This window comes from Brassica napus, chromosome C3, assembly GCF_020379485.1.
Source record: "Brassica napus cultivar Da-Ae chromosome C3, Da-Ae, whole genome shotgun sequence".
Lineage (NCBI taxonomy): Eukaryota > Viridiplantae > Streptophyta > Magnoliopsida > Brassicales > Brassicaceae > Brassica > Brassica napus.
The window spans coordinates 5,053,959-5,071,084 of NC_063446.1; the positions used below are offsets into that span (position 1 = coordinate 5,053,959).

The 17,126-nt window shown below is 37.0% G+C and overlaps 4 protein-coding genes across 5 annotated transcripts; 2 read left to right on the forward strand and 2 right to left on the reverse strand.

The window, feature by feature from the left end:
- Nucleotides 1–3,462: 3,462 nt before the first annotated feature.
- Nucleotides 3,463–4,780, reverse strand: LOC106386730 (GDP-fucose transporter 1-like). Its single transcript, XM_013826540.3, has one exon. It carries the CDS (start codon nucleotides 4,613–4,615, stop codon nucleotides 3,605–3,607), a length of 1,011 nt encoding a protein of 336 aa, XP_013681994.1. The 5' UTR covers nucleotides 4,616–4,780; the 3' UTR covers nucleotides 3,463–3,604.
- A 4,344-nt stretch (nucleotides 4,781–9,124) lies between these two features.
- Nucleotides 9,125–12,645, forward strand: LOC106441534 (26S proteasome regulatory subunit 8 homolog A-like). Its single transcript, XM_048752106.1, has 10 exons — nucleotides 9,125–9,460; nucleotides 9,939–10,036; nucleotides 10,129–10,353; nucleotides 10,461–10,523; nucleotides 10,608–10,771; nucleotides 10,887–11,043; nucleotides 11,158–11,256; nucleotides 11,354–11,464; nucleotides 11,558–12,486; nucleotides 12,575–12,645. The coding sequence occupies exons 1-9, from the start codon at nucleotides 9,268–9,270 to the stop codon at nucleotides 11,696–11,698; spliced, it is 1,251 nt and encodes a 416-aa protein (XP_048608063.1). The 5' UTR covers nucleotides 9,125–9,267; the 3' UTR covers nucleotides 11,699–12,486; nucleotides 12,575–12,645.
- LOC106386725 (GTP-binding nuclear protein Ran-2) lies at nucleotides 12,350–13,641 on the forward strand. Its single transcript, XM_013826537.3, has 5 exons — nucleotides 12,350–12,486; nucleotides 12,575–12,644; nucleotides 12,725–12,781; nucleotides 12,868–12,985; nucleotides 13,084–13,641. Exons 1-5 carry the CDS (start codon nucleotides 12,484–12,486, stop codon nucleotides 13,499–13,501), a joined length of 666 nt encoding a protein of 221 aa, XP_013681991.1. The 5' UTR covers nucleotides 12,350–12,483; the 3' UTR covers nucleotides 13,502–13,641.
- A 14-nt stretch (nucleotides 13,642–13,655) lies between these two features.
- LOC106386724 lies at nucleotides 13,656–15,760 on the reverse strand. Of its 2 annotated transcripts, none has more exons than XM_013826536.3 (3): nucleotides 15,341–15,760; nucleotides 14,454–14,865; nucleotides 13,656–14,365 (listed from the first exon to the last, which is right to left on the reverse strand). In XM_013826536.3, the coding sequence occupies exons 2-3, from the start codon at nucleotides 14,841–14,843 to the stop codon at nucleotides 13,817–13,819; spliced, it is 939 nt and encodes a 312-aa protein (XP_013681990.2). In that variant the 5' UTR covers nucleotides 14,844–14,865; nucleotides 15,341–15,760; the 3' UTR covers nucleotides 13,656–13,816. The 2 variants fall into 2 exon arrangements, with proteins under 2 accessions (XP_013681990.2, XP_013681989.2); XM_013826535.3 differs by having other exon boundaries at nucleotides 14,454–14,848; nucleotides 15,341–15,742.
- Between the last annotated feature and the right edge of the window lie 1,366 nt (nucleotides 15,761–17,126).

Genomic DNA, 17,126 nt, shown 5'->3' on the forward strand with positions numbered 1-17,126 from the left:
CGCAACCGAAAGTAAAACATACATTCATATATCTTGAAAACGAGTCTTTAGCAAAAGATGTCCAATTTACACCAGCTCCTACAGTTCCGCGAGCGCTATGGTCCTTTCTACTGGTCACCTGCAAAAGGATGTGAGGAATGAGTGAACTAGTTTCACTCAGTGAGCCAGGGTTCCCTATCTAACATATACAACTACCCGTCATTCTAAATCCCACCCCAAACACAAGCAAGACGAGTAGTTCAACAAACATATTCGAAGCTTAAATGATTAAGCAGTAAACAATTAAACCATAATAAATTAAAACACTCTTTATGAGTGTCACATCAATCAACCATATATATATATATATATATATATATATATATATATATATATATACTCCTAGGGCCCAACAGAATCATTCTTCCTCCACATAAGGGACACCGGCAATCCCTTCACTATTACACCACACAGGTGTAGGCGCTCGGGAATCGCCCGGTCACGGTCCTCAATCGGAATCGCCGTGCCCCGGTTCTCTATCGGACTCGCCTGGGGCTGTCACATCCACGTGTGACACTCGGCCTTGGTGATCAAGCCAAGTTAAACCGAGCCCAGCACTTTGCGGACCCCGACCGGCTTAGTGGTACCATTTGAGAAAGCAATGACCTGCAAACTACTACTAGAACCACCACGAGGTTCTCACACAACAGTACCAACACGAGGTACACACTATAACAACATATAATAATCACACAATCACAATAATCCGGGTGCTTAGACTAGTCTTGCTATCCACTTAGCCCAGACATCGTCTCAAGCCTCGGATCCACAAACTGACACCTAGACCGGTCCGACAATCCTAGCTCGGAAACCGTCTCCGATGTCAGGAACCTGCATTAAAAATTCGTTAACAAACAATTAACCGTGACTCACAGTGATTAACCGATGTGGCTTGACTTTCTGATTCCAGATGTTGACCAAACCTTTTTTATTCCCTCCAAATCTTTGTCTTGGTACCGTGATGTTAATCCCCAAAACCCAACCTCAATGTCTTGAATGAACTGGTCTGGACAGATCAGAACTTGGAAAGAACCTTCTTTCTCTTCTGGACAGTCTTTCGGAACTTTCCGGCAGTTTATCTATCTTCGAAAAATGTCTATATTTCTAAAGCACCTCACTTCTTTCTCTCTCTCTCTCTCTCTAAGCCACGTTTTGGAGTGTCCTTGGTGTGTCTGAATGAGAAAAAATGCACCAAGGTAGCTGGGTATATATAGAAGTTGCCGGCCAATAAAGAATGAGCCACCCGATCGCATGTGTGTCGTCCTGCATGCTTTCGGTCGCATGCGTGGCGACACATGGGCGTCCACATGCCATGTTGCATGCTCTCTAGCCATGCTAGAAGACACCTCCACGTCCACTTGCCCTTCAGTATGTCTGGTGTTCATGCATCGCGACACACGGGCCTCTGCATGTCGGTTCGCATGCGCAGATCGCAGGTACTGCGACACCACGTGCTTCTATGTGTCAAGCTGCATGGATCTGCTTCATGCACGCCTACACCTCCTTCTTGTGTGGACACTCAGCAGATTAAATGGTTGACACCACGTCCTGATCCCTTAGATCAAGCCACCTCGAGCTTCTCGATCGATTTGCGCGATTTCGGTCCTTCTGGTGAATTTTCGTCCCGCGATCAATCCCGAATATTTTTCCGCTCCTGTTCTGATGAGCTAAATATTTTTAATAGACTCCAGACTAACCTTAACTTTTGAGGATAAAAATTTCTCAAGTCTTCGGCTTCCCCGAGAAATTCCATAAAACCGAAATCAGGTTTTTTTTTTTAAGACGGGTTATTACAAAGCTCATGAGGTATAACTCATGAGGTATAGTTTAAAATTAAACTACATACATATAAAAATACATAAATATGTTAATTTCTAAATTTGTATTGAAAAATATTGAAACCTTAATATTTTAATTTTGAAATTTCCTTAATATTTTAATTTTAAAATTTGCATTCAAAAAAATCGCATTAAAAAATCATTAGGCCTGAATTCTACAATGGAGCTTTTACATGAAATTTTGAATTTCATTTTTTTTTTGAGTCTAGGTTAGCCGAAAGATGGTTATCGGTTCAAGAACGCATGGTGTCCCGTATCAATTGGTTGAAAGGTCTGAAAGAAAATGTTGAATTCTAAATAATAAAAATTTATATTAAAATATATACTATATATATATGTCTATGTCATTGAACTTTAGTTATATATCTTATTGAATAAATAAAAGGACATGTCATTGAACTTTAGTTATATATCTTATTAAATAAATAAAAGGATAATTTTGATTTATTTACCAAAACAGTATCGTAAATAAATAAGAAGTATTTTTTTCATTTATGTGTTTATTCTAATTTAATTAGATATATAATATATAAATGAACACAAATAAATAATAATATACAAAAATTATTTTTATATATGATGTTCATCTCGCGCAATTGCGTGGATCTTAATCTAGTAGAATATGAAAGTGTCTAAACACAAATACAATATGCATAATTTGTATTTGTTGGGCTGCAAATAAGCATGTGTTATTCATATAAAACTAAAATAGAAATGAGGATGTATTAAATAAAATGGTTATTCAAGTTTTTTAAGTCTTTGATGTAGATTCTCGAGATAACTTATGGCTTGCCGCACCTACGCGAACATTCTTCTTGGCTCATGTAACACATGTTTTGAGCCTTAACTTTGGAGGAACAACAAGAACAAGTGTGATTTTCTTTGAGTTCGTGGCATGGGGTTTGCGTGCAAGTTGGTTTAGCTGCTGCACCCTGACCATCGACAACTATATAAACAGAAAGTAACAACAATATCATTTGGAGGAAAAAAATAATTGTCAAAAATATTATAATGTGATTACAATAGTGAAAAAGATAGTTGATGAACAAAAGAAAACTATTATAAACACATACATTCATGAAGAGGGAATAAAGCAATCATTATGATGCAAAAGATAGTGAACTGTGATGATGACATATTGTTCTTTGTAATATTCTTACGATGAAAACACCTTTTTTTTTTTTTGAATCTTTACGTTTACTGGTTTGATGGTTGGAAATTATGTTTAAGGTGAAGATCAATTTATAGAGTTTTAGCTTATAGATAAAAGTATGTAAACTAGTAATGCATGTCTTGTATGGCGATCCATAAAAATTGGTTAGATTTGTTTGACTTGTTTTTTTTTCTAATTATCGTGTGGTAATTATATTGGTGTTTAGCTATTTTTATTTATTAAATAGAGAGAAGATAGGTACAACTTTCTGTTTAACTTCTGTTTTCTTATGAAATTGGTTTGCTGGTTTCAACAAGTCAAGACTGGGATGCGTATGTGTAGTACAAGGTGTAGCGTAATGACTGCAGTCATTCTCATGTATGATCTGTTCTGTTTCAAGTATAGGTTTGTTTTCTGTGGAGACGAACTTAGTGATATTTGAATATTTGTATTAATGGATAGGAGAATGAGAGTAACAAGTTTACAAAAATGATACTATAAAAGCCAGAAACCATAACAAAGTTGCTAGAAGAAACCTCTTCAAATGTAAATACTCAAATGCTAAACCTCATCATCATACATTAGTAGCTACTTTCCCCGGAATCAACTCCACCGACTCTTCATCAACCTTCTCACTGTCGTTCAACACTTGAGCTGGACCACTGGTCGGTTTCTTAGCCACGGTCACGGACTGCTGATAACCAATACCACCACAGATCGTAACAAGAAGACAAACCAACCCAACAGGACTCGCATGCTTGTCCCAAATCAGAACATTAATCACAACAGTCAAGAACTTGTTCACAACACCCGTCACAGTAAAAGCCGTAGCGGAGATAGCTTTCCTCGCAGCGAACCCAAAGAAGCTAATAAGAAACCCAAACACACACGACAACGCCACAGCGAAAAACGCAACGGGCTCAAACAAACTCCCTCCGTTAGCATTCACCGCCGTGAAAACATCCGTGTACTCCCCCGTGAGGAACCAAAAGATCGGCGCAATCATCAGCGACAAGAGATTATTATATAAAACAAACCCCCACGTGTTGAGCTCAAGACTCGAAACCATATGCTTAATATAAACCATCTCGGTAGTTATCGTAACGAGATAAGCCAAGGCCCACGAATAGGCCGTTAGAGTAAAAGCAGAGTCGTTCGCCACGTAACCAACCGCGCCAGCGAGGATCACTAACAAAGACAAGAACGTGAGCTTCGAAGGACGCGGCTGGGAGCGGAAAACCGTATCCGCGATCGCGACGAGGAGAGGGGTGAGAGACCTGAACACGATGAAGGTGTCGACGTTAGCGTGGCGGAGGAGGTTCGTGTTGGTGAAGATCGCGAGGTAGAAGACGACGGCGGCGGGGAGGAACTTCTTGGCGGTGTCCCACGTGAACGCGTCGTGGTGGAGGAAGCCTAGCTTCCCGAGGAGGTAGACGCCGACGGTGGAGGTTAGGTACTGGAGGGCGGTGAGGAGGCCGGGGTAGTTGAAGTAGGTGATTGCGAACTTGTTGATGACGGCGAGGAGGCTGGAGCAGAGGGCGTAGCCGACGACGAGGCTGCTCGTGGCGTAGGAGGATGATGACATTGTTTGTGATTGTGTTTGACCAGATCGGAGAAGAGAGGAATTGGATCTGGATCGAGAAGTATTAGAAGGAGGGAGGAAGGGAGGGAGGCGACGACTTATTTACACGAGTGTCGTGCGGGATTCGCTATTGCATGTTTGTGATCTTTTTAATTCTTTGACGTTACTTTTTAGTTAATGAATCAGTGTTAATTTGGTCAAATCAACCACTAAGGGAAGCTAATTAACAAAATGATTCTTTGTGGGGTTTGAAATATACAGCTATACATTTTTTTTTAACTTTTAATAATTATGCAATTGCAACTACGAGAAATATTATAGACGATTTTATAGATAGAATCTGACAATTCTACGTGCCCTATGAGGATTCACGCTTATGAGATCCATTACTTGACGGTATTCCTTGTGCACACGGTGCATATCTATTGTAAGTCTTTTTCTTCCTTGATTCGCATAATTCCGTCTTTTCTGAGAATTGAAACTCAAACCTCTTGGTGTAGAAGCATTAATGAACTCTTGTTCAAACGACTGGACCAAGTGGACTTCCACAACTATACATTTCATTTATAATCATCAATATACAGCTATACAAATACAATTAGAGCTAGGAATTAAAGTTATTATCCGCGGGTTACGTCCTCTTTGAGCGTGTGTGGTTCGACTGAATACGGTGCGGTTGGGATTATTTTAAAGTATTTGTTAACCCGTAAAGTTTTCAAAGTATTTTTTTAAAAATACTTTTTGTAAAATTATATAAAATATTATATAATTATATAATTTCAATAATAAATATATTATTTTAATATTAATTTCTAAATAATATTTATTATATAATTAAAAAATTGTTTCTAATATAATTAATAGTACACGGATTTTGGCGGAGAGGATGTAACTATAAGATTTTTTGTATACGGATTATGTGAGTTAGATTTTTGAATAAAAAATGATTCGGCCCACGGGCGGGTAGGGGCGAGTTGACAAACAAACACACTAGCTATACATTATATATTTTAACTCCAAGTAGATGTGGATCTGCGCGCGCGGATTGTGTTTTCAATTTTATTGAAATATAAATTACAAAGAAACATATACTTAAGTTAATTATTAAAATAGTTCTATCATATATAATGCATCTCCTTGGGGAGTTTTGATTTATAAATGAAAGATAATTAAGAGATAACACCTTTGTTCCTAAATGCAGGATGTTTTACATAATTTTGATGTTTCAATATATAAGATGTTTCATTTTTCTATGTAGCTTTTACTTTATTAAAAACTGTGTATCCAATCATATTTTAATAGTATATTTTTTAATTGGTTGAATACTAATATTTTATAGTCTTAATGATATTTTCTAGATAAAAAGTAATTTTCTTAACATGTGTGTTTCTACATAAACATCTTATATTTAGGAACAGATGAAGTATTTCTTAATATATATTTTTAGGTTTTATTAAATATATCTGAATAACAAAAAAAATTATTCAGTAGGCATATATTGTATATGTTGGCCTCCAAATAAACATGTGTTATTCATATAAACAAAAAAAAAAGATATTAGGAGGTATTAAAACGGTTATCATGGTTTTTTTAAATCCTTGATGTAGGTTCTTGAGATAACTTATTATGTTCATCTGCCACAGTCAGCCGCACACTGTCTTGGGTCCGCGTAACATATTCTCTCCTCGTTAACTCCACAACAAAAACACCTGCGGGCTTTGTCACTTTTTGTGGGGCATTGGATTTCCGTGCAAGTTTTTTCAGGTGGCATGAACGGGCGTTCAATAATTTGGCCATCGACAACTATATAAACAAAAAATAATAACAATATCATTTAGAGCAAAAAAAAATTATCAAGGATATTATGATGTGATTAAAATAGTGAAAAATAGATGATAAACAAAACAAAAAAAACTATTATAAACACATACATTCATGAAAAGGAAATAAAGCAATTAAGATGATGTAAAAGATAGCGAACTGTGATGACGACATATTATTCTTTGTGATATTTTTTTGATACATACTATTTTTTTTTGTTTTTTTTTTGTTTTATTGTTTGATGGTTGAAATTTCTATGTAAGATGGTAGTTAATTTATAGGTTTTTCAATTAATCTCTAGATCTAATTATGTAAGATAGTAATGCATATTTTGTATGGCGATCCACAAAAATTGGTTAGATTTGTTTGACTTGTTTTGTGATAATTATAACGGTGTTCACTTTTATTTTTTTATTGTGCTTATGGAACTAGTCAAACTGAACTATTGTGTGGTAATCATATTTAAATAATATGTATGAGTTATTAACTGTTATTTTTATTTTTAAAACACGAACTACTTATTATTTATAATCAACTATTTCTTTTTATACATATACATATATATATATATATTTATTTATTTATTTATTAAATGTATATGAATAATAAACAAATCATTACTATTAAAACATGAACATGACTTATTGATAAAAGTGATGTCCAACTATGTATTTTCTTTATTTAAGGAGCCACTTATTATTAATATTATTAATTCAGAATCACTATTAATATTTATCTCTACTTTCACCGGACATTGTGTTTTCAAATAAATAAATACCCCTCATTAATGGTAGAATGGTAATTGTCATATGGACTAACAAGTAACTAGGGTGTCAAAATGAGTTAACTCGCTCAACTCAGCTCAGCTCACAGTGAGTTTAGATCTTTCATGAGCTACCTCAGCTCAGCTCATCTACTATACGAGCTTTAATATACAAACTCGAACTCAGATCATCTAGATCATACATAAAAATAAAAAATTACAAAAATAATTATCAAATAAAAAAAAAAAAATTTTATAATATAATTTTAAATTTAAAAAATACAAAGCGTTTATATTTAAATACTAAATAAAACCAAGACCTAATAATATATTAAATCAAAGCTAAATCAATGGTCCAGATATATATTTTACATAAAAGTCATGTGATGATTCATATTCAAACTCTTTATCTCTATTCAAATCGTAAAGATATATATTTCCATGAAAGTCTTAGGAATATTTAGTTTTATATTTTAGTTCTAAAGATATATAATATGAGGATTTATATCAATATTCTTTTACATTTTAGTATATATTTATTACTTTTGGTTTTATATTTTAATTTTATAAGATAAATATGATTAGTATAGAAATTATTTTTTCTTACATAAGAAAAATAGAAGTCATCCATATATATATAATTTAGTTTAAATAATTTAATTAACAACATATAACCAATTATAATTTTAAAATACCGGATACAACATCCAATAACCATTATGTTTTATGTAACAACTTTTTTTACTTTCATTGTCTTATTCTATTTTCAAAAGAAACTACGAGAGATTACACATGGCCAAATTGAGTTATTACAAAAGATTACACATGGCCAAATTGAGTTGTGCTACTATATAACTTTAGTATTCATTAATTTAAGTGGTTAATCCAGGCCTAGCTAGTTACCAAAAAAATCAGGATTTACGCGGAGATAAATGAGGGACTAGTTTTTGGTACAGTTTTTAGTTTTCGGATACTATAGTTAATTTAATTTAGTATTTGGGAGATGTAACAATAATTGTCAATGTCCTAGTGACAAGAGACATTGGTATTCACCGGTTACTGGGTTCAACTTAACCAAAGCTCTTTTTGGGCTTTTTATTTAACTTTTTAATGTGTGGCATAATCGTAATACTTTCATCATTTTCCTGGATTTTTTTTAGGGCTTCGCCTCTGCAAAGCTAAATCCATGGCGGCCATCAATTACTCTCATGTAAATAATCAAATTGTTGTGTAAATTCGTGGTGGTTATGCCTCATATACATAGATTTGCCATAAAAATTCAGTTTTAAACATTCAAAACTCAAAAAAAAAAAAAATTATACAGCAATCTCCGATTTGTTCGCCGACTATGGTGAAATCTCCACGGCCCAGCTCCGCCGAGCGACTCGCCAGCCCCTAATCGGGCGCGTTAGCCGCATTTTCGAACAGAGTTATGAGATATTACGTTTCTAATTTTTAGTTCATCAAATTCTATTGTTTTAAAGCTGTCGTTGTCAAACTACATGTTCTTTGAAAGAGAAAAGATAATTGGCTACGGGATAAGGATAATTGTTTCTCGGTGCTACATAAGGTTACTTCTGTCATTTTAACCTTCTCGGTCACATGGTTCGTAAATTAATTTTTAATATGCATATTTTTCCAATTTGGACACAAAATTTGTATATTCACCTAATTAACTCAATAAAAAGTGAAGACATGATAGACAAAAATGTATTTAAAACTTTGAACCAAGTATAAATATATTTGTTTCTCACCAAAACTAGAAAGTAAAATATCTATTACAAAAATCCGTCCATAAGAAGAGAAAGAAAAATGGATAAACCCATATATCAATAGCTTAATAAAAAAAATCAAAATAATTAGTATAAAATTTAAACAATTCAATTTATTTAAATAAATAAATAATAAGGAAAGAAAAAAAGAAGAAGAAGATGTCTTGTTGGATAAGCCAAGATTCCAATTTATAAGAGGGCATTAATTGCTAAATGCTCTCCTCGTCCCTGTGATCCGATCCATCGTCGTCTCCAATACTAGATCTCTGTCTCGCTCGCGTCGATAATTTGTGATAAAAATGGCGGCCGTAGGAATCGAGACGAGGCGTCCTGAGGGTGCGATGGAGGAAACCTGCAACGTGAAGGGAGCACAAGGAGAGGGGCTTAAGCAGTACTATCTCCAGCACATCGACGAGCTCCAGCGACTTCTCCGCCAGAAAACTAACAACCTCAATCGCCTCGAAGCTCAGAGGAACGATCTCAACTCTCGAGGTCCTTTTCTTCCTCCTTTTGCCCTAGTTTCCATGGAATTGGATCGATCGTCTTCTTTAGTTGTAGTAATCTAGGATTCCATGATTAGAGCTTTCGATTATTGGGATTGAGGGTGAAGATGGAATCTTCTATGTTGGATCTTGTTCAGATTGCTTGATTCGGTTTGTGACTTAGGCGTCTGTTGAGTATGTGTAGAGTTGTTGTGAGGTGAGGATTAGTGAAAGATATAATCTGGAGAGGTATCAAGCGTAGTGATAGATTGATTCATCGTTTTAGCCCAAACTGTTATCTTGAAGGTGTTTAGAAGTATACTGCTAAATACAATAAGAGCTGTTAGTAGTGATACTTTGGTTGTGCAACTATGAAGCCTAGTTTTCTCTTTACTCTCACACTCGTCTAAGGAGTCATCCCAATAACCAATTGATTTGAATTCAAAACATTTTAAAGATATCTAGTTAATTCTTTATGAACTAAACAGTACGAATGCTGAGAGAAGAGTTGCAGCTGCTTCAGGAACCTGGGTCCTATGTGGGTGAAGTGGTCAAAGTTATGGGAAAAAACAAGGTCTTGGTTAAGGTATGAATCCTTATATCATGTTTTTAGTGTTGTTGTAATCTTATTGACACATCATAGCTATCAGTGAAGAAGCTAAAACTCCCGTTTTCCAGGTTCATCCAGAGGGGAAGTATGTTGTTGATATTGACAAAAGTATAGACATAACTAAACTTACCCCATCTACAAGAGTCGCTCTCCGTAATGATAGCTATGTTCTCCACCTTGTCCTGCCAAGTAAAGTTGATCCCCTGGTTAACCTTATGAAAGTTGAGAAGGTTCCTGACTCCACTTATGACATGATTGGTGGTCTTGACCAGCAAATTAAGGAAATTAAGGAGGTATGTCATTGAAATAACGACCCTAAAGTCATTGGTTTATTTTGCTATTCCCTCTGTTGTTTCATATGCTTTTAAATATTTTTATAATATCTTAAATTGTTCATCAGGTCATTGAGCTTCCAATCAAGCATCCTGAATTGTTTGAGTCTCTTGGAATCGCTCAGCCAAAGGTACACATCATTTGAAAACTTATTTTGTCTATTGTAACTATGTTCAAGTGAGTTAGAGATTATTTCATCTTCATTTCTTGCTAGGGTGTGTTGTTATATGGTCCACCCGGGACTGGAAAGACACTTTTGGCTCGGGCTGTGGCACATCACACCGACTGTACCTTCATCAGAGTTTCTGGTTCGGAGCTGGTCCAGAAATACATTGGAGAAGGTTCTAGAATGGTGAGAGAACTTTTTGTGATGGCAAGGTTTGTATATGTGCTAGACCCTATTTTGACATTTCAAGCATGGTAAATAATGCTTGTGAATCCTTTTGCCTGTTGTCTTACTTAATAACTATTCCTGATGGTTTATGGTATTTAGGGAGCATGCACCATCAATCATCTTTATGGATGAGATCGATAGTATCGGGTCTGCTCGTATGGAGTCTGGAAGTGGAAACGGTGACAGTGAGGTTCAGCGGACTATGCTTGAGCTTCTCAATCAACTTGACGGTTTCGAAGCATCAAACAAAATCAAGGTACTTGTTAAAGCTGTTAAGGAAAAAATCGTGAATCTGAAAAGGACAAGTCTGTGGTATCGTAGTCTGAGGTCATAGACAAACTCATTAATCATCTCAAATTAACTGCTGCAGGTTCTGATGGCGACAAATCGTATTGATATTCTGGATCAAGCTCTCCTCAGGCCAGGAAGGATTGATAGGAAAATCGAATTCCCTAATCCTAATGAAGATGTAATGCTTGTGCCTATTTTGCATATTATAGAGTTTGAGTAGATAGGTTGTGAAGTACATGTTTGGCTAATGTAATGTTTCTAAAATGTGTTTGCAGTCACGTTGTGATATCTTGAAGATTCACTCGAGGAAGATGAACTTGATGCGTGGAATTGATCTGAAAAAGATTGCAGAGAAGATGAATGGTGCTTCAGGTGCCGAACTGAAGGTAAACTGTTTTTTCCCCTCACTTCTCTCTCTCTCTCTCTCTCTCTCTACAGTTTGTCTCTCTTTCTCTTATGCTTTTGGTTGCTATGGTCAGGCTGTGTGCACGGAGGCGGGAATGTTTGCTCTGAGGGAGAGGAGAGTACACGTGACACAGGAAGACTTTGAGATGGCAGTGGCGAAGGTTATGAAGAAAGACACAGAGAAGAACATGTCTCTGCGTAAGCTCTGGAAGTAGGAATCTCTCTGTTCTGTTCTCTGTTATTTCCAAGAATCTTTTCTGTTTGTTCTTTAAGCGTTTGAAAACAATTTTTTTTTACTGCCTAAAACGGTAGTGTGTACTTGAATGTACGCATACCAGTTCCGAGTTCATCGTCTTCAAACTAAGAGATATTATCCAAGAAAGACCCCCCCTCCATTGGGCACACTAAGATAACATGTACTGATTTGTTTATATGAAACCCACTATGGAATCAAAGGTATAATCTAATAGGATCAGGGTATATGCAAAGTGTGAAATGTGAGCTTATGTGACGGGTCACACATTCACTTTGTTGAATTTCAACATGTTGTATGTATGAAACGGTGGTGGCATAAAATATGAATCAAGATGTGGTTACAAACACTGGTCACATTTCAATTTTTTTTTTTTTTTTTGTTAATCGCAACGTATATTGAGAGGAAGTTCAAATTTCAAATTTGATAAGTGGAATAAATAAATAACATTTTTGGAAAATGAAAAATAAAAATTTATGAGTCATGTGTCGGAAAAGACCGCGTGGAACTAAAGCTAAAAAAACAGATCCAACGGTGGAGAAAGCTGCGTTACAATTGCAGAACCATAAAAAAAAGAAGTAAATCTAACGGTCGTAAGAATAGCGTCAGACCTAAGCGAAAAACCCTTCCCTTTATTTCCTCTTTTATAAAAACCCCCATCTCGCCTCTTCTCTCCTACAACATCATTCTCCACGCACACACAAAACACACAAACCCATCGCCTGAGATTCTCTCGATTCCGACAACATGGTAAACATTCTCTTCGATCTTATTCTAGCTTCATCTTCTCTCTGTCTTTGTTTCTTTGTTCTAAATTGAGTGTGTATTTGTTTTCCAGGCTCTACCTAACCAGCAAACCGTCGATTACCCTAGCTTCAAGCTCGTCATTGTTGGTGACGGAGGCACAGGTACTAACCCCCTTCCTCTATAGAACTTACTCACTCTTGTTCTTCAGTGGAATCACATGTCGTCTTTGTGTTTGTTGCAGGAAAAACAACTTTTGTCAAGAGACATCTTACTGGAGAGTTCGAGAAGAAGTATGAACGTAAGTAGATAACATCAACATAGACTGAATGCTCTTGAATTGAATTTTCTGATTGATTTTGGGGAGATGATGTGTGTTTGTTGCAGCTACTATTGGTGTGGAGGTTCATCCTCTAGATTTCTTCACAAACTGTGGCAAGATCCGTTTCTACTGCTGGGACACTGCTGGTCAAGAAAAGTTCGGTGGCCTTAGAGATGGTTACTAGTAAGTGTCACAGTTTAGATCTGTTTAGGATGATGTTATCATGGTTGATTTGGTTATATAAAAAATCTAATTTCTTTTTTAATATATCTCTCTTGAAGCATCCATGGTCAATGTGCTGTAATCATGTTCGACGTGACGGCGCGTCTCACATACAAGAACGTCCCCACGTGGCACCGTGACCTCTGCCGTGTGTGCGAGAACATCCCCATCGTTCTCTGCGGGAACAAGGTCGACGTGAAGAACAGGCAAGTGAAGGCCAAGCAGGTGACGTTCCACAGGAAGAAGAATCTTCAGTACTATGAGATCTCCGCGAAGAGTAACTACAACTTCGAGAAGCCCTTCTTGTACCTCGCTAGGAAGCTTGCCGGGGACCAGAACCTTCACTTTGTCGAGTCGCCAGCTCTTGCTCCCCCTGAGGTTCACATTGACGTTGCTGAGCAGCAGAGGAACGAGGCTGATCTCATTGCCGCAGCCGCTCAGCCTCTCCCTGATGATGATGATGACGCTTTTGAGTAAAAAAAGAAGCTTCCCACTATGTTGCTATGGGAAGCTGTTTGCTTTGTCTGATTCTCTATTTGTGTTTTTTTAGTTTTTTTAACATGTTGGGGGAATATTGTTAAGATCGTTTTGGAATAGAGCAGCGACTTGTCTTTGAACCCAAAGTGAGATATGAAACATGAAACTTGCAGGAATCATATACTATATACTTTGCAGGTCTCTATCAAGTAACACCACAATAAAAAAAGAAATATGTTCAGAAGGGACATTTGTACGAACTACTCTTTAACATTTATTCTATGCAAAACAAAGTTGTAGTTGTGAATGATGATTCTATCTGTAAGTAGTACCGTTATCAACAGAGATGAGGTTTCTTATCTGCATCAGATGTTCCTCATTTGATATGTTCAATCTCAAGCGGAGATTTGTGATCCAGGTTTCTTGTTCCCATGTTATGTTGGGTCCTGATGCGTGCAGTCTCTCAATGCTGGATCGGTATTCATCCAACTCTAGCATGTGAACAACATCAGCAGCTTCTGAGCTGTTTGCTGGAAAGTTAGACTTCTTGATCTTGATGCTTGTGTAGACACAAGAGGATGACTCTGTGTCACTAGAATTACCGGTTTCTATGGGACCGAAAGAGACAGTGCTTAAACCGTCCATGTCCATGTTACAACTGCCAACAGAAGATGCAACACTCTCTCTATCGTCTTCTTGTTCTTCTTTGTGTGGTTCAACCAAGGAATAGGTCCGTTTCTTTGGACCTTTAGTTGAAAATACATGAGACTCATTGAGCTTGTCTTTGCTCTCAGATGAAACATACTCCCCTTTCAGATTCACCTTTCTCCTCCCTAACTTTCCTGTTGAAGTCTGTGATGTACCCTTTAGCCCCAATGGTATAAACAAAATGTCAGCTTAATAAAAAGGCTTTGAAAGATATATTATGAAAGAAGACAGAAACAACAAGTACCTGCCCGACCGTGATCCACTCGTTGTCTTGCCAAGATTGTCTAACCCGAATGTCGGATTTGTTTGCCTTTATCTTCAGTGAGGAACCAAGTAATCTAACCAAGACACAATCATTCTCCAACACCTTGGAAACTATTGCCTTCTTCCACGAACAGCGTTCGAAAACCTCAAGAACGTCACCAGGAGCCCAAGATTGTAGGACTTGTAAAGGAGGAGGCTCAGGTCTCATACTCTTCCTCGGCACCCTCTCTGTAGTACCACCGTCATTACCATCATACATGACAGTGTAATAATGCCCATTTCCTGATGGTATCTCAGCAGATCGCCAAGCACCAGATGGAACAGATGATTTGGTCAACACTTCTACTTTGGTTCGTTTCTTGAACCTCATCCTTCCTGCTCTCAAAAAGAACCTTTGAAGATGTGAAAATATATTCACATTCCAAACACTTATAAGATCAGAATTTAACATCACACAAGCTAAGACTCTTATCCATAGCATTCTTTGAGTTGAAAACACAAAACAAGATAAAAAGCAAAAAACTTCCAATGAAGCAGTCAGTAAATCACAAAAAGTATTTTTTATGATGATCCATTGCAAATAATACCATCAAATATAAGTTGGAGCAGTAGATCCATCAGAATCTGACACATCCAGAAACTTCAACTTCAATTTTCTTGTCATAAACGTTTCAGATTCTTTTTGCTTCACAATCACCAGATTGCATAAAAGTCATAATTTGTTTAATGAAATTGAAAGTGTGATGACTCAATGTATAGAGTCTTTATTATACTGAGAAATTGATTAGGAGAAAACAATTTTTTCATCGTTAAGCAGACAATCAAGAGACTAAAAACTCAGAAATTAAATTAAAAATTTATGTTTACCTTAATAAGAAAAGAAGTTTGGTCACTAAGTGTTTAGCACGCAAAGAAAGCCATCATTCTTCTTCTGCTTCCACAAACAACAACAACAAAGCTTCATCTATTTTTTTAATTTTCTGGGCAACCAAACCAAACAAGGATCAAAGGGGCAAAGAAAAAAAACTTATATGCAAAAATATAATTAGAAAAAGATATAAGTTTAGGCTTTTTACACGTCAGCAAGCCAAAACAAAATCCACATAGCTTTAGCCAGTTTTAAATTTAAAGGAAAAGAATCGAAAATGAGGAAGAAAATAATAGTTCAAGTTGCAAACTTGTAACCCCTTTGGGCTTTGACGTTTTTGTATCCATTAAACCGCATGAGAAATGGCCCTTTGTTTGCTTTTATTTGATAAATGGGTGAAATAACCATAACAAATAAAGAAGGTGACTATTATTATCTTTGTTTAGAGGATGACTAGGCCTCGTTTTGGAGTTTACGGAAGCCATTTGTACAGAAATGCGTTCTGTAAGTCATCAGCGATTTCATCATTACGTAGACGTTAGTTGTTCAAAGGACGAAAACTTTTTAGAAATAATGAAAAAAATGCGACGAATATCCGTATGCCATTTGTTTTATATGATTCTTGTTGGTGAGCAGCACGAGCAATGTGCGTGTTCAGGTGTGCCAAAAGAGCTCTAAGTTACTTTTTTTTTTTTTTTTTTTTTTTTTCTTGTCAACTGGGTATATATGAAACATGAACTATAACACAAAGTAGGCCCAAAAGAAAAACAATAAACTACTACAAAATAAGGTCCAAGCAGAGACAAATCATTAAAACCACGAGGCCTACTAGAAGCCCAGACCAAAAATGGTCCAAAGGGAAGCAGGTGAGGCGACTCGACACTCTTCCACGCGTTACCAAGTTAGCGTGTGAGGGACACGCGCCCACAGGTCAAGAAGCCACTGATCTTCGCCGACCGGAAAGTCACCGACAGAAGCTCTAACCGGCGTGTTCCACCGGAAACGCACCGGAAACAGGAACCCGTTGTTAGAACCGCCGCGGCCGACAAGAGGGAATTAACGCACCGTCGACAGAGAAGAACTTCAACGGAGATTCCAAAATCCCCGAAAGTCCATAAGCTGAAGGAAGCTCGACTGAGAACAGAGCCGCCAGATCCAAAAGCCACAAACACTATCGATAAGAAACAGATCTTCACTTGTAAAAGAAATCCGTTTGCATGCGTTCAATCACAAGAGGATTAAAAGCAGAGAATCGAAAACCCAAAAGCGAAGAACTATGAAGACGAAATCCGAGATAAACTCGGAACCAAGCCGACCGAAACCACCGGAGAAGAAGGTGGCTCGCCAGAGTCAAAAGCCGGCGACTACATCCTGAGAAAGAATGAGCCCCAGAGTCGAAAGCCGACCAACCATCCCTGACGAAGCTGACAGTTGTCGGAAAAGGTCCCGACGGACAGGAAGTCGATCGCCGTAACGAACCGGCGGTCAAACAAAGTCACCGACTCTCATCTCAATCTCTCTGTGAAAGGTATGAAGGAGAGAAGAGAGAGGAGAGAGTGTCCCGATCACTCCACTTCCTAGCTCTACTTAAGTTACCTATTATTGATCAAAGCAAAAAGTTTAATTACGAGAGAACAGGAAAAAAAACGTTATGGGGATGGTCAGGTCAGGTGGCTTACATAATTCCCACTTCACTTTTGAATATAATACTTTTTGGCTTCTAACGTACCCAAAAAATGTTATAATATTCATGTCGTTATCTTGCAGTATTTTATTTACACAGTC